At 43.3% G+C, this 17,583-nt stretch overlaps 1 protein-coding gene and 2 long non-coding RNA genes across 5 annotated transcripts in view; 1 reads left to right on the plus strand and 2 right to left on the minus strand.

Annotated features, from left to right (window-relative positions):
• The window catches only part of MSRA (methionine sulfoxide reductase A), a 285,156-nt gene that overhangs the window by 69,065 nt on the left and 198,508 nt on the right, over positions 1-17,583 (minus strand). For all 3 annotated transcript variants that reach the window (XM_072952597.1, XM_072952598.1, XM_072952599.1), the window contains exon 5: positions 12,570-12,676. In XM_072952597.1, coding sequence (XP_072808698.1) covers positions 12,570-12,676 — 107 coding nt within the window. The remainder of the gene's footprint in view (positions 1-12,569; positions 12,677-17,583) is intronic.
• Positions 1,853-2,240, minus strand: LOC140690750 (uncharacterized). Its single transcript, XR_012066029.1, has 2 exons — positions 2,090-2,240; positions 1,853-1,965 (listed from the first exon to the last, which is right to left on the minus strand). It is a non-coding gene; the product is annotated as an uncharacterized lncRNA (long non-coding RNA).
• LOC140690749 (uncharacterized) lies at positions 2,433-5,261 on the plus strand. The gene is made up of 2 exons (XR_012066028.1): positions 2,433-2,464; positions 4,942-5,261. It is a non-coding gene; the product is annotated as an uncharacterized lncRNA (long non-coding RNA).

Consider the following 17,583-nt stretch of genomic DNA (forward strand, 5'->3'; position numbering starts at 1 on the left):
CCTGCTTCATTTTCTCTCTGGAAAACTCACTGTTAAGGCTGTCTTTCACTACATTTTTTCTTACAGCCTCATGTCACGGGAAGGTAATTGGAGGAATGCTCGGGGTAAGTGTAATTGGAAGAACAGTTGCCTGTAGGTTTCTTGAGTCCAAATCTACTCCCTTATAGCTTTATAGACCTGATCCTATCTTTTGGGGCAAAATGTTACTCATGGTAACTTCATCACTCAAGTTTTGATTAAAAACATCATTTGAGTTGCAACGTGAAATATTCTAGCATTCTTGTCACTAAAGCGTTTTTGTTTGTTTGTTTGTTTTTGAGTGCTTGCTGAAGTCCTATCTCTGGGAATGCAAAGGCTCTCCATTTTGCTCAATTCCCCCTAAGTGGGTGCTGTACCCAGTCTAAGAGTGAGGAAAGGAAGGAACTCAGTTTGCTGGTTCGTTTAATAACCTCTTGCTACTTGGGACACTGGATTTGAGGGTAAGCTTTTGGGGACTCCAGGCCTCATTTCCCACCTGATCGAGTGTGTGTTAACTCCGCTGGCTCTGATCAGCACGTGGATAGAAAGATTAGAACGTGAATCATCGGCAACTGTATCAGTCTTGGTTTTGCCAACTTGCAGGAGCAATCGCACAAGTTACAATCACACAGAAACACAGGTGAGTGCTACCACATTCTTTTCCTGTTCCTTTCAAAGATTTAGGAGTAAATCCTCAAACGTCTAGATTCAGGCCAAAGGGAATGAGCAAAGATAGCAGAGAGGCAGCCATTAATCACACAGAACTCCTCCATCATGATTTTCTGGTACATTTCTGTTCGGATAAAACGCGACCCATCCCCAAATAAGTAAGGGAGCAAAATAAGTCTGAGAGAGGGAAGTAGAGGCAACAATAATTTTTAACTCTGTCTCACTGGTTCTGACACAAATTGCCTCGTTGTCATCAGCCGAGAGCCCTCTGCTCGGTGAAATGCATGTCTCCAATGCTTTCAGACTGTAACCGCAAGCGGCCGCCGCAAGGAATAACAAAAATTCCTCAAGCCATCAGTCCCTGATCTTGACAAATTAAACACTCATGACACGTTCTCATCAAATGTAAAAGAGGCACGATAAAGCATGAGCAGAGGTGGGAGGAATGGTCTTCATCACAGGCTACCTCCCCATATATAGACCTGTGGGGGTTTAAGCATCAGGCACCCACCGTGGCCGTGTGACAGAACCGGCAAAGCATGTGTAGTTTGGAAGCAAAGAATTAAAAACTGCATCCTGGGCTCCCCGGCCACAAGATGTGTGATCTTCAGTCGCCTGGAAAGTAGGGACCACACATGCTCACTGGGAGGAGCAGAAGAGAGAATATTGGTGAAATTTCCTCCTCCACCCTCAATTATGCTGACTGGTGCCGTCAGTGTTGGCCCAGGGAGACAAGGTCACCAGCCACACCCAGATCCCAACCGGTATCCAGCCCTGGAGGCTGAAGGCCTAGTGTGGCTGGTGCACAGGACACCCCATCTCTCAGCGGTGGGGACCTAAAACCCACCTGGAGGAGGGAGCCCGAGAGAGGCAGCAGGGGTTTGGCCCACGAGGCTTTCACGGCTTCTCTACATCTGTCCAACTGACCAGGTGCGAGGCACTGGGGTGTCGATTCACTTGGCCATGAGGTGAGGATGTGAGTAACCTACAGCTACGAGGCCAGAACTATGATAACCTGCAGCTCTGATTCCAATCACATCATGAAATTCAGAGATGACTCCAACAAGAGGAGAATGATTTTGAAAACAATCAGGTTCAGGTGTGGATTTCGATATGGAATGCTGTCCCCTTTTCGTTTTAAGAGTGACAGCGTCACAGTCAAGGTAAATGGAATCGGACAGTGGCTTTTATTCCGACAGCTTAACTCAGGCCCAGGTTCTCTCTCTGTGGGGACGGCCGGGAGCAGAAAGGGTCATATTCCGAATTTCAGTCCAAACACTACAAAAGAGAAGAGAGCCCCGAGGAGTTCAAGGTGAAGGAAAAGGCAGCCCACTTTTCTTTCCCAGCTCTGCTTTTGTCCTTCACACACTTCACACTTGAGGGAGGAACTAATGACATTGACCTTGGGGCCCCCAATCTGCCCGGAGGTGTCCGCAGCTGTGGCAGCCGGTCCCGGCGGGGCTCTGCCCGCTGCAGCATGCTCCGTCAATGCGGCCAAGCCAGCAGCTGCCTGAAAACAGTGGCAGGCGGGCTCTAGGCACACGACCCCTGACACCGTGGGCCTCTTTTTCCTCCTCTCTGCCAGCAGCCAATGGGCGGGCTCTCTCCACCGGCTGCCATGGCAACGAGAAGAGGGCTCCACAGTGCCCAGAACAGATGTCACATGAGCCAAGATGAATGTGGTGGGGGTGGGGAGCGGGTGGTGGGGGCGGAGGGGGAGAGGGGGACACATTTGGAGTTAAATGGTCCCACCAGAGGGAGTCAGGCATATTCTGAAGTAAGTGCAAAGCGGTAACATCTATTTTCTTTCTCTCCCTGTCCTTTAAGTTCTGAACACACAGGCGCACACACAGGTCCTTTCATCTCCGCTACTGAGGTGCCTGTGGCTCTCCGGCTTTCATGGCAAACATGGAAGCCCTGATTTCGGGAAGCCTTAAATGAGCATCGCGACCACGGCAGGCATGCAAGCCGGCTTCTGCAGCCATTTAAGGACAGGCTGGGAAGCTCTGTGGAGGTGAATCGGAGAAACTTAGAACCACAAGGAGCTGAGACAGAATCCACGGGAATTTCAAAGCAGACCACAAACCCTGTTTCGCCCCCGTGGCCACTGAAACGTAAGGGCTCCTACGTCCCTCCCCTCCGGGGGTACTTTCTCTGATCGGACCACTCCTAAGGCCATTTTATACAGAGGAAACCAGGGCGAGGCTTTTAAATCTACTGCTTCAGCAACAAGGGCTCTTTTGTTGTCTCTAAAATAGATCCTATCCTAGCAGAAACGGTGTATTTAAAATGTTTCCACTGCCTGGCGTTTATCTGCCACTGAAATTAACAAGCAGGGCAAGTGCACGCAGGCGCACACCACAAACCCATGTATCAGTTGGTGAGATAAGAGTGATTCCCGCACAGGCAGGCACGGGACACTGCAGAACTTTTCTCCTCCCGGCTAGCAGCCAGTGGGCAGGAGACCTAATCCTGTCCCTGTTATCGGACCACATGAATCAGAGACCCAGAGGGACAATGTACAGGCCCCGTCCTCATCCGACAGATGAAATGCACTGAATGTGCCAGATGACCGGAAGACGCCTCCGCTTAGAATTAGTCTGCACTTGTGCTTAACTCTTGCGGCAAACATGCAGAGTCCTGCTTCGTGCGCAGTGCCACGTGGAGTACCCTCCACAGGGGAGGCCCCACCTGGAGTCCAGAGGGAAGAAAACATGGAAGCTGTTCCTACATCGGGTCCGAAGGAGGATGGAGTGGGCGTGGCAAGCAAAGCACGATGGGAACGTGGAGGAGGGGGAGCTCCGAGAAGGGTCCTAGGTGTGGGGAGCCTGGGGCGCCCGTTCTGTGACAGGCACCTGACCTGTACACCATATCGCGTCATGTTACAACACCCTAAGAAGTAGCCACTATTATCCTATTTAACAAATCAGAAGCCCCAGGCGTAGAGAGGTTACCAGTCCAAGGTCACATCACAAGCAGGTCGCTGAGCACTGCTGCCCCACGTCATCTCCCCACCTCCCTGGGCGGTCTGCCCCATCGGCCAGTGGCCATCAACCACCAGCCGCATCGCTGCAGAGAATGCAGCATCTCCTGGTCTCCCCCTAAGCAATAACGCCCAGGAAATCATGGGCTGCAAACACTCACCGCCTATTTCCTAAAGCATGTTAAAATATTAACACGTAACTATTAAAATTTAAAATGTTCATCTGGACACACCCTAAAGTCATCTTGGGTACCACAAGGGGTACATATGTCACACGTGGGGAGCCACTGCATTTTCCCAGGCCGGCCTTGACAGATGGGGAAGAGCGTGGCCCATGGAGAGTTTGAATTCACTCGAAGGTCACCCTCCGCTGGTTATTTTGTATGTATCCCTCCCCTGAAATGAAAATGTCTCCTCGGTCCTCAAAAGAATGCTTTCTTCTGTCATTATTCTGGCCAGTAAGTGGAATCCTAAAGTGTGTGTGGTGCATTTGGATGGAAGCAACGAAGATGAATTAAAGACTGATGGCCCAGCCCGCCCGATGATGTCTGCCTCGCTCCTGGAAGCTGCCACCGCAGGCGGAACCCCACCCCAGGGTCGCGCTTCCCCGCCGCTGCAGCAACAAACTACAACCACCAGAGGGCAGTAACACAAACCGGATTTCTCATTTGGCCCCAAATGTGGATGCACACAGTTTAATAATATGTAAAGCCCATTATTACAAGCTTTTTCTCTCCCCACCCCCTATTAATGAACAAATGCCCAGGGGTAATGCAGATATTTCTAAATACAGTGCAAGAAAGGGCAATCTGTACTCATACACAGGGAGTCTAACACACAGTATTAAGTGGAAATGAAAATAATCACCCAGATGCAACTAAACCATTAAGGCTAAAGATTTATCTGTCTATATGGCTGCATACATAGAAAGATAGGTGCCTGCCTCCCAGAAACGGGCACTTTTAACACATTTATTTCCCAAGTTCTTATTTAGAGTTCATAATAATACCTGCAACGATAACCACAAAGCTACAAGAGGGGTGTAAGAGGAATTTCATCTTTATTGCTGGGCAGACAAAGGGGGATTTTTCTCTTAGACTAAGGTAAGTTAATGAATTATTCAGGGATTTTCCATGGACTTTAAAAGTCATAATTCCAAGCTTTAAATGATAGCACAAATTTAAAAAAAAAAAGAAGAAGAAGAGAAGAGGAAGAGATGGCTAATCCCTAAACCATAAAATATCAACTGACATTTACCCACGTCTATTCAGGGTGCTTCGATGCAGATAAATGAGTTCTGGTGTTGGTGAGAGCACAGTCTTTTGCTGCTGTCACTGGTTCTCACATCAGAGCGCAGAGAACACAACAGATCGAGGAGAGGTATTTCTAGGATGCAACCTACCCATTTTCCAGCGAACAAAGAAACAGGAATAACCCTGCCATCTTCTCGATTCACGACAGAGAGGAAGGTTCCCCGCTCCTGTATTTCCACAACGGTTTGAGATTTGAGGGCCTCTGGGAAAGCAGGATGAAGTCATCGCCAACAGCCTTGTCTCTGGAGTCCCCCCATTAAACTGTGATGTTTGTAAAATGCTTGACAGATTACCAAGTACCTCCACACGGCGTGCGAGAAAAGCATATGGGATTCAGAGTCAAATGACTCTAACTGTCTAAGTGTATTATCTGGGCCATCCTGGGAATGTGAATGAAGCCCTCTGTGCCTCAGTTTCTTCCTCAGGCAGGCAGGAGAGCAGATACTAAATGGCCTCCCTGTGTGGGGTGAGTGTCACCATTCCCAGCACATGGGACAAAGCACTAGAAACTGCTGAGGTTTATGAAAATTTCTGTTCTTATCATCCTTATTTTATAAACAGGGAACTAGAACTGTAAAGACTTGTCCAAAGTCATGGTCAGTAAAGGCAGAGCAGGGCCCCAGCCAGGTGTTCTCACCCAAAGCCATGGTTCCTCTCACCCCTCCATGATGTCTCAGCTCGGGCCACCATACTGGGTGGCTTTAAACAAAAGACATCTATCTCACAGTTCTGGAGGCAGAGCAGTGCCAGCAGGATAGGTTTCATGGTGGGGACTCTTCTCAAGACTTAGAGATGGCCACCAGCTCATTGTGTGCTCAAGTGACCTCTTCTCTGTGTGCACACGGGGAGAGAGAGCTCTCTGGGGTCTCTTCCTACAAGGGCACTAATCCCATTGTGGGGGCCCCACCCTCATGACCTCATCTAACTCTAGTCACCTTCCAAAGGCCCCACCTCCAAAACCATCACATTGAGAGTTAGGGCTTCAACACATGAATTTGGGGAGGGGGGGGACACAAATATTCAGCCCATAACAAGGGGTAACAGTGGGCTTCTTAATTCTGCTACATCTTTTCAGTTCAGGTCAATAAATATCTGCTGACAATCTGCGAGGTGCCAAGCACAGAACTAGGTCTTGGAGGAAACGAGGAGCTCCCACACGGCTCACTTAATGTCAGGACAGTTCCCAGCAAAGGCTCTACAGGAAAGAGTGACGTGGACTTTCAGGACTGTCGGTAGCACCGTTGATGACAAGAAACTTCACAGGCTCCTTCTTCAGATATCTGTGTTTGAAACCACTGTAATGGGAGTCTGGCAACTGATCAGCACATAATTAATATCTGATAAGGTAATTAAGGTATTAATTTACTGAGGAAGGTGGGGGAAGGTAAGGAAGGGAGGACTATTGGCTGAAAAATTTAACATAAATTTTAACATAAATTTTCAGCCAATAGATGCTTACAAGGAAAAGGCAAAGGATCTGTACCTCCTGGTGGGGAACCATCAGGTCCGGTTATAATATGACGATTACAGCATAACTGGATATTTATTGCATATACTTAATGTCTCTCAATAGAGTTGGCATAATTAGAACTACTTTCTTGATTGGAAAACTGAGGGGCTCGGCTTCAATTAATGCATATTGGGTAGTTACTGCACGCTAGCTAGAGTAGGTATATATACATTTTTTTTTCAGTCCATAACAAGAGATATTTTACATATGTATAAAATTCTATTTAATTCTTATAACAAATCTGTGAGGGACTCTTGCTATCCACACTCAGACAATTTAAGAATGAAGACCAGAAGTAGAAGCCAAGGATCCACAGGTAGTAAGTGACTGCGAGAGTTCTAGAACATTCTTGCCAACCATTCAAACAGCATTTTGATTCCTTACACACACACACAATCTTCTCCCCCCAGAATCTAGCTCTTAGGATTTCCTTCTGGTTGTTACTTTATTTTGGTAAGCAAGATGGGGATGAAGTTGGATCTTTTTTTGAAGGTAGAGATGTTTGAAAGGGGATAAGCTTCCGCAAATTTCTACCTTTCTTCAAAACGAGACAAGGGCCTCAAGAGAGAGGAGATGAAGTCCCACCCTCTCTCTGGGGACCTGAGCATATGGCCCTGGGTTCCAGAAGAAGCCAGACAGGAAGCCACCTGGTAAGCAGTCCATTAAAGGAGAGCTCTCAGTTTCAGCCCCTGTTTGGGGCTGGACATGCGGCAGTGGTACCATGGAAACCAGGCCGGGGGGTGTAGTTAGGCTGAATAACGATGCCCCCTGAACGTCCTCATCCCTTGGAATCCTTCACCATTATGTGTGATTAAATTAAAGACTTTGGTATGGAGGATTATCTTAGATTAGCCAGTGGGCCCAAAATGTAATCACACATGTCCTTATGACAGAGAGGCTGCGGGAGATTAGACACACAGAAGGGGAAGAGGCAACGTGGCCACCGAGACAGAGACTGGAAGGATGTGGCCACAAGCCATGGAATGCTGGCGGCCACTAAACAAATTAAATAATCAAAGCTGAAGCAACTCTAAAAATACACATTGTAATCCAGTCAATTGCATATTATTTTTATCTTTCACTTTGGGTACTTTTCTTTAAAATGACATTGTATAGAGTATAGATAACAGATGACAGACTGCTGGATAATTATATTTCAAGATACAACATGGTAAATACTTAGAGATTATAGCTATGTTGAAGATATGGATGGATGGATGGATGGATGGATGGATGGATAGGTGGGTAGGTGGCTGGACGGATGAACAAACATGCTGAGAGACAGAGACAGATATTCAGGCACTATCTTACATTTGACGTATGGTGGGTAATTTAACATTCACCCAAAAAGGTCATTCAGGGGAAAGGTTGTGCTTACTATTCATGAAGCCTCCAGGAGTTGGGAAGGAAGTAAGGCATGTGGCCAGAAAAATCTTAAGATTTATTAATTCTCTATCAAATTTCAGGAGACTTAATCTATCAGTGATCAAAAGGCTTAATTCCTAAATGAGGAAGAGTTTACTTTTCAGGACCTGAGAATCACACATGAACAACCCACATCCTGGTCAGATGCCACAATCCAGTTTAGAATATTAGAAAATGTTTGTCATCACAGGTTCACTTGAGAGGTAAACTGTCTACATTTGATGATCCAAAGACAATTAATATTACACCCAATTATCTCTTCCATAATACCATAAGCAAATAATTCCACTGTGAGACTCTGAGGAGAAAATATGAAAATGACGTTAACAAAAGATTACAAAGTCTTCATTCCAAGGCAAGAACAGCCCACATTTTGTGCTAAGTCTGCAGCTCACCAAAGCCACAAAGCAGCTGTCAAGTTCTGTGAACAGAATCCCTCCCTTTCAAGGTCAAGGAACCCAGTGTGAAGTTGACATGCCACTCTGATCCTCTTCTGTAAGCATCTCCAGCCTCCCTACTCTGAGCATAAACGAGCAAACTCCTTCAGCCTCCCTTCCTTTCCTAGCGTTGTCAGGGAGCCTGGTATCTACAACCCAGCCAACTTTGCAGGAAACCACAGTTTAGATGGAAAATCACTTTGGGTTTCTGGCTCATCAGCACTACTGCACATCTAATTAGCTCAACAATTGGTCCCTGTGATAAAATCAGCTAATTTTATGTTCAAATGGCTGCGCCGTGGTAAGCAATACTGTCACTCTCAACTTCATGAAGCAGAGAAAAGTTGCTGAAGAAGCTGGTTCCTGGGGGTCACTGGGGGCAAACTAGTGACGACTATTAAATTAGTAACCAAAGTCAATGTTAGCGTTAGTGCAGGGGGTCCCACCAGGGCTCAAACAAGATGAATTCCCTGAATATGGTGACAGGGTCAGAAATGCCAGCTCTTAAAGGAGTAAACAATGTGTATAAAAATGCATGAAAAAGAGGACACTAATGAACTCACCTACAAAAGAAACAGACTTGCAGACATGGTAGACAATCTAATGGTTACCGGGGAAAGGGGGTGGGAAGGGATAAATTTGGGAGTTTGAGATTTGCAAATGTTAACCACTATATATAAAAATGGATTAAAAAACAAATTTCTTCTGTGTAGTATAAGGAATTACATTCAATATCTTGTAATAACCTTTAGTGAAAAGAATCTGAAAACGAATATCTGAATGTATATTCATGACTGAGACATTTATGCTGTGTGCCGGAAATTGACACATTGTAAATAAAGTATTCAGTTCCTCAGTCACATGAGCCACATTTCAAGTGATCGACAGCCGTATGCGGCTGGCGGCCACTGCCGGGCACTGCAGAAGAGGCCACTGCCACTGGGCAGAGGGTCGTACAGAGGCGCTGGTCTAGGGCCAGGACTCTCTGGGTGTTAGACAGTTTGCCAGGAGAGAAGTACTAGACTTTCTACTCACCTATCAGTAGGATCCAGGGCTAGATTTATTTATGCATAAAATTAAGGAGACACGACAGTATTTGCTCTCTGAGGTGTGATACAGCCGTCACACGTGGTTATGTTAAGAGCAATGGATATCTGGTTGTTGGGAGCACAGGAGAGCCTGAGCTTTATTTTAAAAACGGACCTGACTTTTAAAAGTCAAGTAAAAAAAATGTATATGTATGAATGTATTTCATTTCCATATGCTTAAGTACAGAACATCCAAAAGGTTAGAACAACTATTTAGAATATAAGATTAAGATTCCCCAAATCTACAAAAATAATGGAGAAACAATGAAAACAATATTTACTATCTAATTTTTAGATATTTCATAGGTGTATCAGTTATCTCAAATCAGAGGAAGGATAAGAAACTATATGGGGGTAGAAACCAGAACGTTAGGTCTAAGTTAGTCTCTTCATCATCACATGGAAGGCACTGACCTTCTGAACTTAAAATCTCCACTGTGAACACCAGAGGGTCACCTTGTTTTGAGATATTCTGGAGAGAAGTCAATACCCTCCCAGAGTTTCTAAGTGTTACTATTTGTAACTTAAGAGACTGTGAATCATATTAGGAAATCTATATATAGCACTGGTCATATGTAACTTTAAGTATTAATTACAAACATAGGCTCTATAATTAAATATAGTTAGGTTAAACCAAATAGAACTAGATTCTAAGTTTTTGCCTGGGGTTGATTCTGTATGGAGCCTGCCGCACGTCTCGTCTAGTGTAGGCACACCCCTCCCCATCTCTCAAATGTTGGTGTTCCTCAGGTCCTAAGCCTCTCTTCTCATCACTTTCCACTCTTCCTAAGTGATCATACCAGCAACTAAGGCATTGTTTACCAAATATAAGTTGATAATCCCAATAGTAAGAAAGGTTACCATTTATTGAGCACTTACTATGTGCTTTACCAGCATTAAGCCAGTTAACAGTCACAGTAACCCTCCCTGCAAGGTGGGACCAGCCCATGTCACCTCGTAACAGCCTTGTGCATGCACCTATCAGGGCCACCTTAAACTCCACATTTCCAAACTAAACTTACCTTCCCCACCAACTGCCTCTGCCCCTCCCTATCTTCATACAAAACATCACTAGCCAGCAACCTGTAAGTCACCCTGGACCCCTTCCTCTCATTTATCCTCCACTTCCAATCAAGGTCCAAGTCCCATCAGTTCTACTTCCCAAATATCCTCCATTGCATTCATACTCCCACCATCCTACACAAAGCTGCCATCATTTCTGCCCTGGAGTCCTGTGACAGAGGTCTCTCATCCTTATGTGTCTGCCTGAGGTAATTGTGATACATGGCTTTCTAAGTGTCAGGCACTTGCTAAGAAGTTAAGCAGCTGACTTACAAATTGAGGCAATTCAAGGCTGGAGGCTGAATGCTTAACTACCAGCACACATGCCCAGGTGAGCCCACCATCATCAAAAAAATCACCATAAGAAGACATGAGGAAGGATAATTCAGTTTAGAATGGAAATATAAACATACTCAAATGACTCCTAAACTTAGCAGTTCCTTCAAAAGATTTATTTCCTTGCAGCCTCTGCAGCACAGCTCAGCTGGGTGCCTCTGGTTTGAGGTCCACCTTGAGGTTGTGGTTAAACTGTCAAACCAGGTCTACAGCCTCATCTGAAGGCTTGACTGGGGCTGGGGACTTCCAAGCCTGCTCCCATGGTTCTGAGAGACTTTGGACCCTTGCCACGTGAGCCTTTACACAGGCTGCCTCACAACACCACAGCTGGCTTCCCCCAGGGCAAGTGATCCAAGAGACAGTGAGAGAGAAAGGGCGCCCAAGATGCAAGCCACAGTCCTGCCAGAAACTCGTCTCAGAAATAACATCCAATCACTCCTGCCGTTCATTAGGAGTGAGTCATTAAGTCCAGCCCACACTCAAGGAGAGGGGATTTCACACAGGCAGAGGCCACTGAGGGCCATCCTCCAGGCTGCCTACTGCAATCACCTATGCAGACACCACAGCCTTGGAGGGATGGAGGGGGACGTGCCGAGGAATAAATGGGGCTCTGTGAGCAACCCCATCAGCCTTCTCTGTTTCTGGAGTTGAACTGACCATGAGTTGCATGTCCTGCTACTTTTTCTCAGTAGATACACTTTTGTCCCTGCCTCCTGCCCCCTGCCACCTCTGCCACCATAGTGATGGGTGGAGAACCCACACATTTCTGGGGACTGAGGCATAGCAGACTTTTTACATAATTCTAAAATTATAGCAGTATTACAGTCGCTCCTGGCTCTATTGTTAAACATGGATCCAAATCAGAAAACATAAAGATAACTAAAATTTAAACATTATCACTAAGTTCTGAAAATTAAAGCAACTCTAGTTATTTTTAAAAGAACTGAATCTCTGAATTAGAGGAGATTTTTTAAATATAATACAAATTAATAGTGAAAATAATTATTTCATGAGGTAATGTTTACATTCCTGAGAAGTATTTTTATTATAATTCAATCCACTGTTACTAGCAAGAGAGACAGCGCTATGGGTTGAACTGTGTTTCCCCAAAAAGATATGTTGGAATCCCAACTCCCAGGACCTCAGCATAGAGGTAACCGAGCTCAAATGTGGTCACTAGGTAAGGCCTTGATCCAATGCTACTGGAGTTGTCATAAAAGGAGCTAATTTGGACACAGAAACAGGTGCGCATAGTGGGGAGCTGATGTGAAGACACAGGGAGAAGACGGCCGTCTACAAGTCAAGGACAGAGGCCTGGAGCAGGTCGCGCCTTCGCAGCCTCAGAAGGAACCAGCCCCGCCAACGCCGTGATTTTGAACTCCCAGCCTCCAGAACCGTGAGACAGCAGATTTCTGTCATCTCAGCCCCGAGTCTGTCACACTTTATCGCTGCCCGAGCAGACTTATTCAGAGAGAAGAAAAAAGAGACAGACTCAGAAGGAGACAGAGAGACTAAGTGTTAAGCTATGTATGTTCATCCAGATGAGTTGATTTCAAAGAGAAATGCATCAGGGTCTGCTCATTTAGCGCTTCTGTGGAGCAGAGGGGCTGTGTTCCTAGAGGCTGAGAGAAACTTCCAAACCACGTGCAAATGGAACACAGTGCCAGGTGACAAGAAGAGGACTCTCCCTCTGCAGGGGGTTCCCAGGAGGGAGAAGGGGGACCCTACCTTCTGGTAGTCCTCCTTGGACCTCAGGGCTGCCTCCATGTGCGCAGCAGAGGTCGGGTAGATGGCAGAGCGGTACTGAGAGCCGTGGTCGTTGCCCTGGCGCAAGCCTAGGGAAGAGGAAGGCAGAGGGCATGACTGGGAACATCTGAGAATCACTCCAAGGATATGGTATAACAGGGGGCTCTTCCAAGGATCATATTTTCACAGATCATCTGGTTGAAGCAGGATCTAATGAAACCTGTAAGTTTACATCTGTTTTTAGAGCTTCTCTTGCCCTGATGGGACAACCTAAGGGTTTGAAACATCAGGAAGATTTCAGAAAATTGTGTGGCCGTACAGAAAAGATGTACATGGCTGTCATTCTAGGCAAGTATGTAAGGTAATGAATTTCTGTAAAAAATGATTCATGGATTATTTCTACAATCAGAGTTTATACTACCACTGTGATCCAGGCTAGGGATGTATGGACCCTTCCCTGAAGCCATGATCCCTTGGTTCTGCATTCTGACTTGATCCTCTGTTCTACTATAATACTGATGTGGCTCCTGTCACTGTTGTCCCTGTCCTCCTGTGCAGGCCTGGGCTGCCCCCAACATCCTGTGGACCGCCTTAAAGAGCAGTAACTTCACAGGCATGACACACAGCCTTGCCCCAGACTCCCCACACTTTTCTCTTTGTACAAACCCAAACTAACCATCCATTGGAAAAATGGGAGTTATTCATCAGTGGGCAAATTTCAAATCTGTCTTTCAAATTTGAATATAAAGCCCTGATCTTCTTGGATGTTCTAATAAAACTAAAAGCTCCCCGTGTCAGGAACAATACACGTTCTCTTCTTGGTCAAGTCTGGCTAAACCCTTGACTGGCCAGAAAGGAGGACAAGAAAGTGCTAAAGAGATACAGCAGAGAATAGAGAGAAAATGTCACAGCCTTTGTTCAGGATCCTTTGAGTCTTGAATGAAACTGGACAAGGCATTAACTCTCCCATCTACTCAACAACATTATTTTGATTGACTTTTTCCATCAAAGTTCATCCTGAGGAGAAGGCATAATATCTTAAACCAAAACCGTACATATATAGCCACAGACGTGTGTGTATTTGGTTAATTCCAATACATGTACTTCTTGGTTCACTAACGAAGGGGCTTCTTAAACGGACAGAAGCTTCAAATTTGAAGACAGATGGTTCACTGGGAAATATGATTTGATGTTCAACAGATTGAAAAACCTACAGAACTATGGATTTTCTGTTCTCATTATTTTTAAGACATTGCATTTACAGATGTTTAGCATCATTAAACTTTCACCATTTCTTTCAACCTCCATTGGTTTATATAATGAACGCCAAACAGTCATTCATATGTGAGGAAAATCTGCTTACTAAATCCCTTGTAAGAAGCCTAGGACTTGGAGCTGCAAGATCTTGTTTTTGAGTCTGACTCTGCCACTGACATGTGTTATGCAAATTACCTCATCTTTCTGAGCTTCAAACCTCTTCCGTAGAACAAGGATTATAAGGGCCTAACCTATAGGTTTGTGGGGAGGAGTAAATGAGACGGAACCTGTAAAGCACTCTGCTGACTGTAAAAAATGATGCAGGTGTTAAACACTTCTATATTTACAACTTTTTATAATCTTAGAACAGCTCAGAACAACTAGCTTGAAATAAAAATAACCAATGACGTCACACAAGATATTGTAGGAGAAACTCTTTTTCCCCCCAGAAAAAGTATTATTTATATTAATCTCTCAGATACTCACACAGCAGGGGTTACACAGATAAATGATCTAAAGAGAGGTTCAGAATTAATTTTATGTGTGTAAAAATGTACTATTTAGTTTTTTCCTGTTTATTACATCTATTTATTTATTTATTTTTATGGAATTACCTTCCTAGTTAAATTTTAACTCTGCTAGTCTCCACCCTAGTTCTCCACTTCAGTGGAAAACAAACCCAAGAGAGGGGGAAGTCTCTCTGAGTGAATTCTCCTTCCCCTGCCCTAGCCCATGAAGAGCTTCACAATATGATGTCTTCACTCTTTGTCTCTGATCTGAAGCTTGGAAAAATCAAGCCTGTTGGCAATTATCTTGTATTGCTCAAGCTCACACTCACTGGGTTACTAGGAAGTGGGAAAGAAAGACTTGCAGACTGGTAGAAAGAAACAGGAACAATGAAAAGTTAATGATAAAAATAGTTTTAAAAGCCCTTCTTCCTGACTTCTTGCCTTCTTGTCTTCCTTCCATTCATTCATCTGTTTTTCCCTGTCCAAGGTACCAGCTACTGGGATTCAGAAATAAGACGGTCTTCTCCACTGTTCTAGTCTTTCGCCCATTTTCCTATTCAGTGGTCTGCCTTTAAAAAAAAATCTATTGGAGATTTTTTTTAATTTTTAAAAATATTTATGTATCTTGGATACTAATACTTAGTCAAATATAACCTCTCTGTCCTTACAATTTCATTATGATATTTTTTGATGAACCAAAGTTTGATTTTAATATATAGTTAAATTTATCAAGCAGTTTCTCTTATGGTTAATACTTTCTATACCTTGTTTAAGGAATGCTTCTCAACATACACACAACAGATCCTTGTTGCTTATTTATTTTATATGTAATAGTTTGTACCTCTTAATCCTCTAGCCCTACCTTACCCTTTCCCCTTTTCTCTCCCCACTAGTAACCGTTAGTTTGTTCTCTATATCTGTGAGTCTGTTTCTGTTTTGTTATATACATTTGTGTTATTTTTTAGATTTCACATATAAGTGATAACATAGAATATTTATCTTTCTCTGCCTGATTTATTTCACTAAGCATAATACCCTCTAAGTCTGTCCACATTGTTGCAAATGGCTGAGTAATATTATGTAATATTAGTTATATTATGGCTGAATGATACTCCATTGTATATATACACTGCATCTTCTTTGTCCATTCATCTATTGATGGACACTTAGGTTGTTTCCATATCTTGGTTATTGTAAATAATGCTGATATGAACATTGGGGTGCACATATCTTTTTGAGTTAGTTTTTTTTTCAGATATATATCCAAGAGTGGATTTGCTGGATCATATGGTAATTCTATTTTTAGATTTTTGAGGTACTTCCATACTGTCTTCCATAGTGGCTGCACCAGTTTACATTCCCACCAAGAGTGTACAAGGGTTCCCTTTTCTCCACATCCTCACTAACATTTGTCATTTGTAGACTTTTTGATGTTAACCATTCTGACAGTGTGAGGTGATATCTCACTGTGGTTTTGATTTGCATTTCTCTAATAATTGGCAATGTTGTGTATCTTTCATGTGCTTGTTAGCTATCTGTATATCTTCTTTGGACAGATGTCTATTCAGGGCTTCTGCCCATTTTTTAATTGAGTTGCTTGTTTACTGATATTGAGTTGTATGAGAACTGTTTACATATTTTAGATATTAACTCCTTATTGGTTATATCATTTGCAAATATTTTCTCCCATTTGGTAGGTTGTCTTTCATTTTGTCGATGGTTTCCTCTGCTGTGCAAAACCTTTTAAGTGTAATTAGGTCTTATTTGTTTATTTTTGCTTTTATTTCTTTTGTCTTTGGAGACAGATCCTACACACACACACACACACACACACACACACACACACATACATAGCTATGATCTATGTTAAAGAGTGTTCTGCCTGTGTTTTCCTCTAGGAGTTTTATAGTATCCAGTCTTACATTTAGGTCTTTAATCCATTTGAAGTTTATTTTTGTATATAGTGTGAGGAAATGTTTTAATCTCATTGTTTTACATGTAGCTGTCCAATTTCCCAGCACTACTTATTAAAGAGACTGTCTTTTCTCCATTGTAAATTCTTGCCTCCTTTGTCATAGATTAATTGACCATAATGCTCATGGGTTTATTTCTGGTCTCTGTAGTCTTTTCTGTTGATCTATGTGTCAGTTTTTCTGCCAGTACCATGCTGTTTTGATGACTGTAGCTTTGTATTACAGACTGAAATCAGGGGGCCTGATACCTCCAGGTTTGTCCTTTTTTCTCAAGACTGCCTATCTGTAGTGACATTCCATATTTTCTTCCCAATGTTGGGCATTTATGCCTTCTCATTTTCTTCTTGATCAACTTTCCAATGCTTTTATTAATTTTATTAGCCATTTTGAAATACCAACTTTTGGCTTCATTGATTCTCTCTACTACTTTTTTACTTTCTATTCCATTTATTTTTGTTCTTTATTATTTCTTTCTTCTTCATTGTTTGGCTTATGTTTTTGCTGATTTTCTAAGTTCTTGAGATGGACACTGAGCTCTATCTTTCTCTACCTCGAATATATGAATTTAAGGCTCTATATTTCTGGCTAAGAACTGCTTTAGCTATACCCTACAAGTTTTGATGTATAGTATTTTAATTACCAATTACTAATTTCCATTATGGCTGGTTTTGATCCATAAGATAATTAGAAAATTTCTTCTCTTCTAACATAAAAGCATTTTCTATATTTTAGCTATCCTTTTTGCTATTGATTTATAGTGTAATTGCATTATGGTAAAAGAAACATAATCTCTGTGATTTTAGACCTTTTGCAACATATTCAGACTTTATGGCCTCATATATGTTCCATGTGTGATTAAGAAGGTGTAGGGTGCAGTGTTTTATATACGTCCATTAGGTCAAGTGCTTTAATTGTACTGGTCACACCCTCTATACCCTTAAAAAGGCCCTCAAGACCCAACTCTTCTGGAATTGGCAAATTTCCTAGAACAAAGGTGTTTTAGTCCCCTGCTTACCTGTCTGGATTTCTGTGTTCCCATCAATTTTAACACGGTAATTCCTAAGCACTTTGTTGGCTTTTTGATGTGATGCTTTTAATTTTTTTTCAAATCTTATCCAACATTTTGAGCTGTTTTTGATGAGAAAGTCAATCTGAATAATCTAGCCTGCCATTTCTGGAACCTGGAAATTCTAGCTCCTGCCAACGTTATCAGCTCTGATTTTTTTTCTCTTATCTGATTTAATACCTTTTTATGTG

The sequence above is a fragment of the Vicugna pacos genome, chromosome 31 (assembly GCF_048564905.1).
Source record: "Vicugna pacos chromosome 31, VicPac4, whole genome shotgun sequence".
In the NCBI taxonomy this organism is placed as follows: Eukaryota; Metazoa; Chordata; class Mammalia; order Artiodactyla; family Camelidae; genus Vicugna; species Vicugna pacos.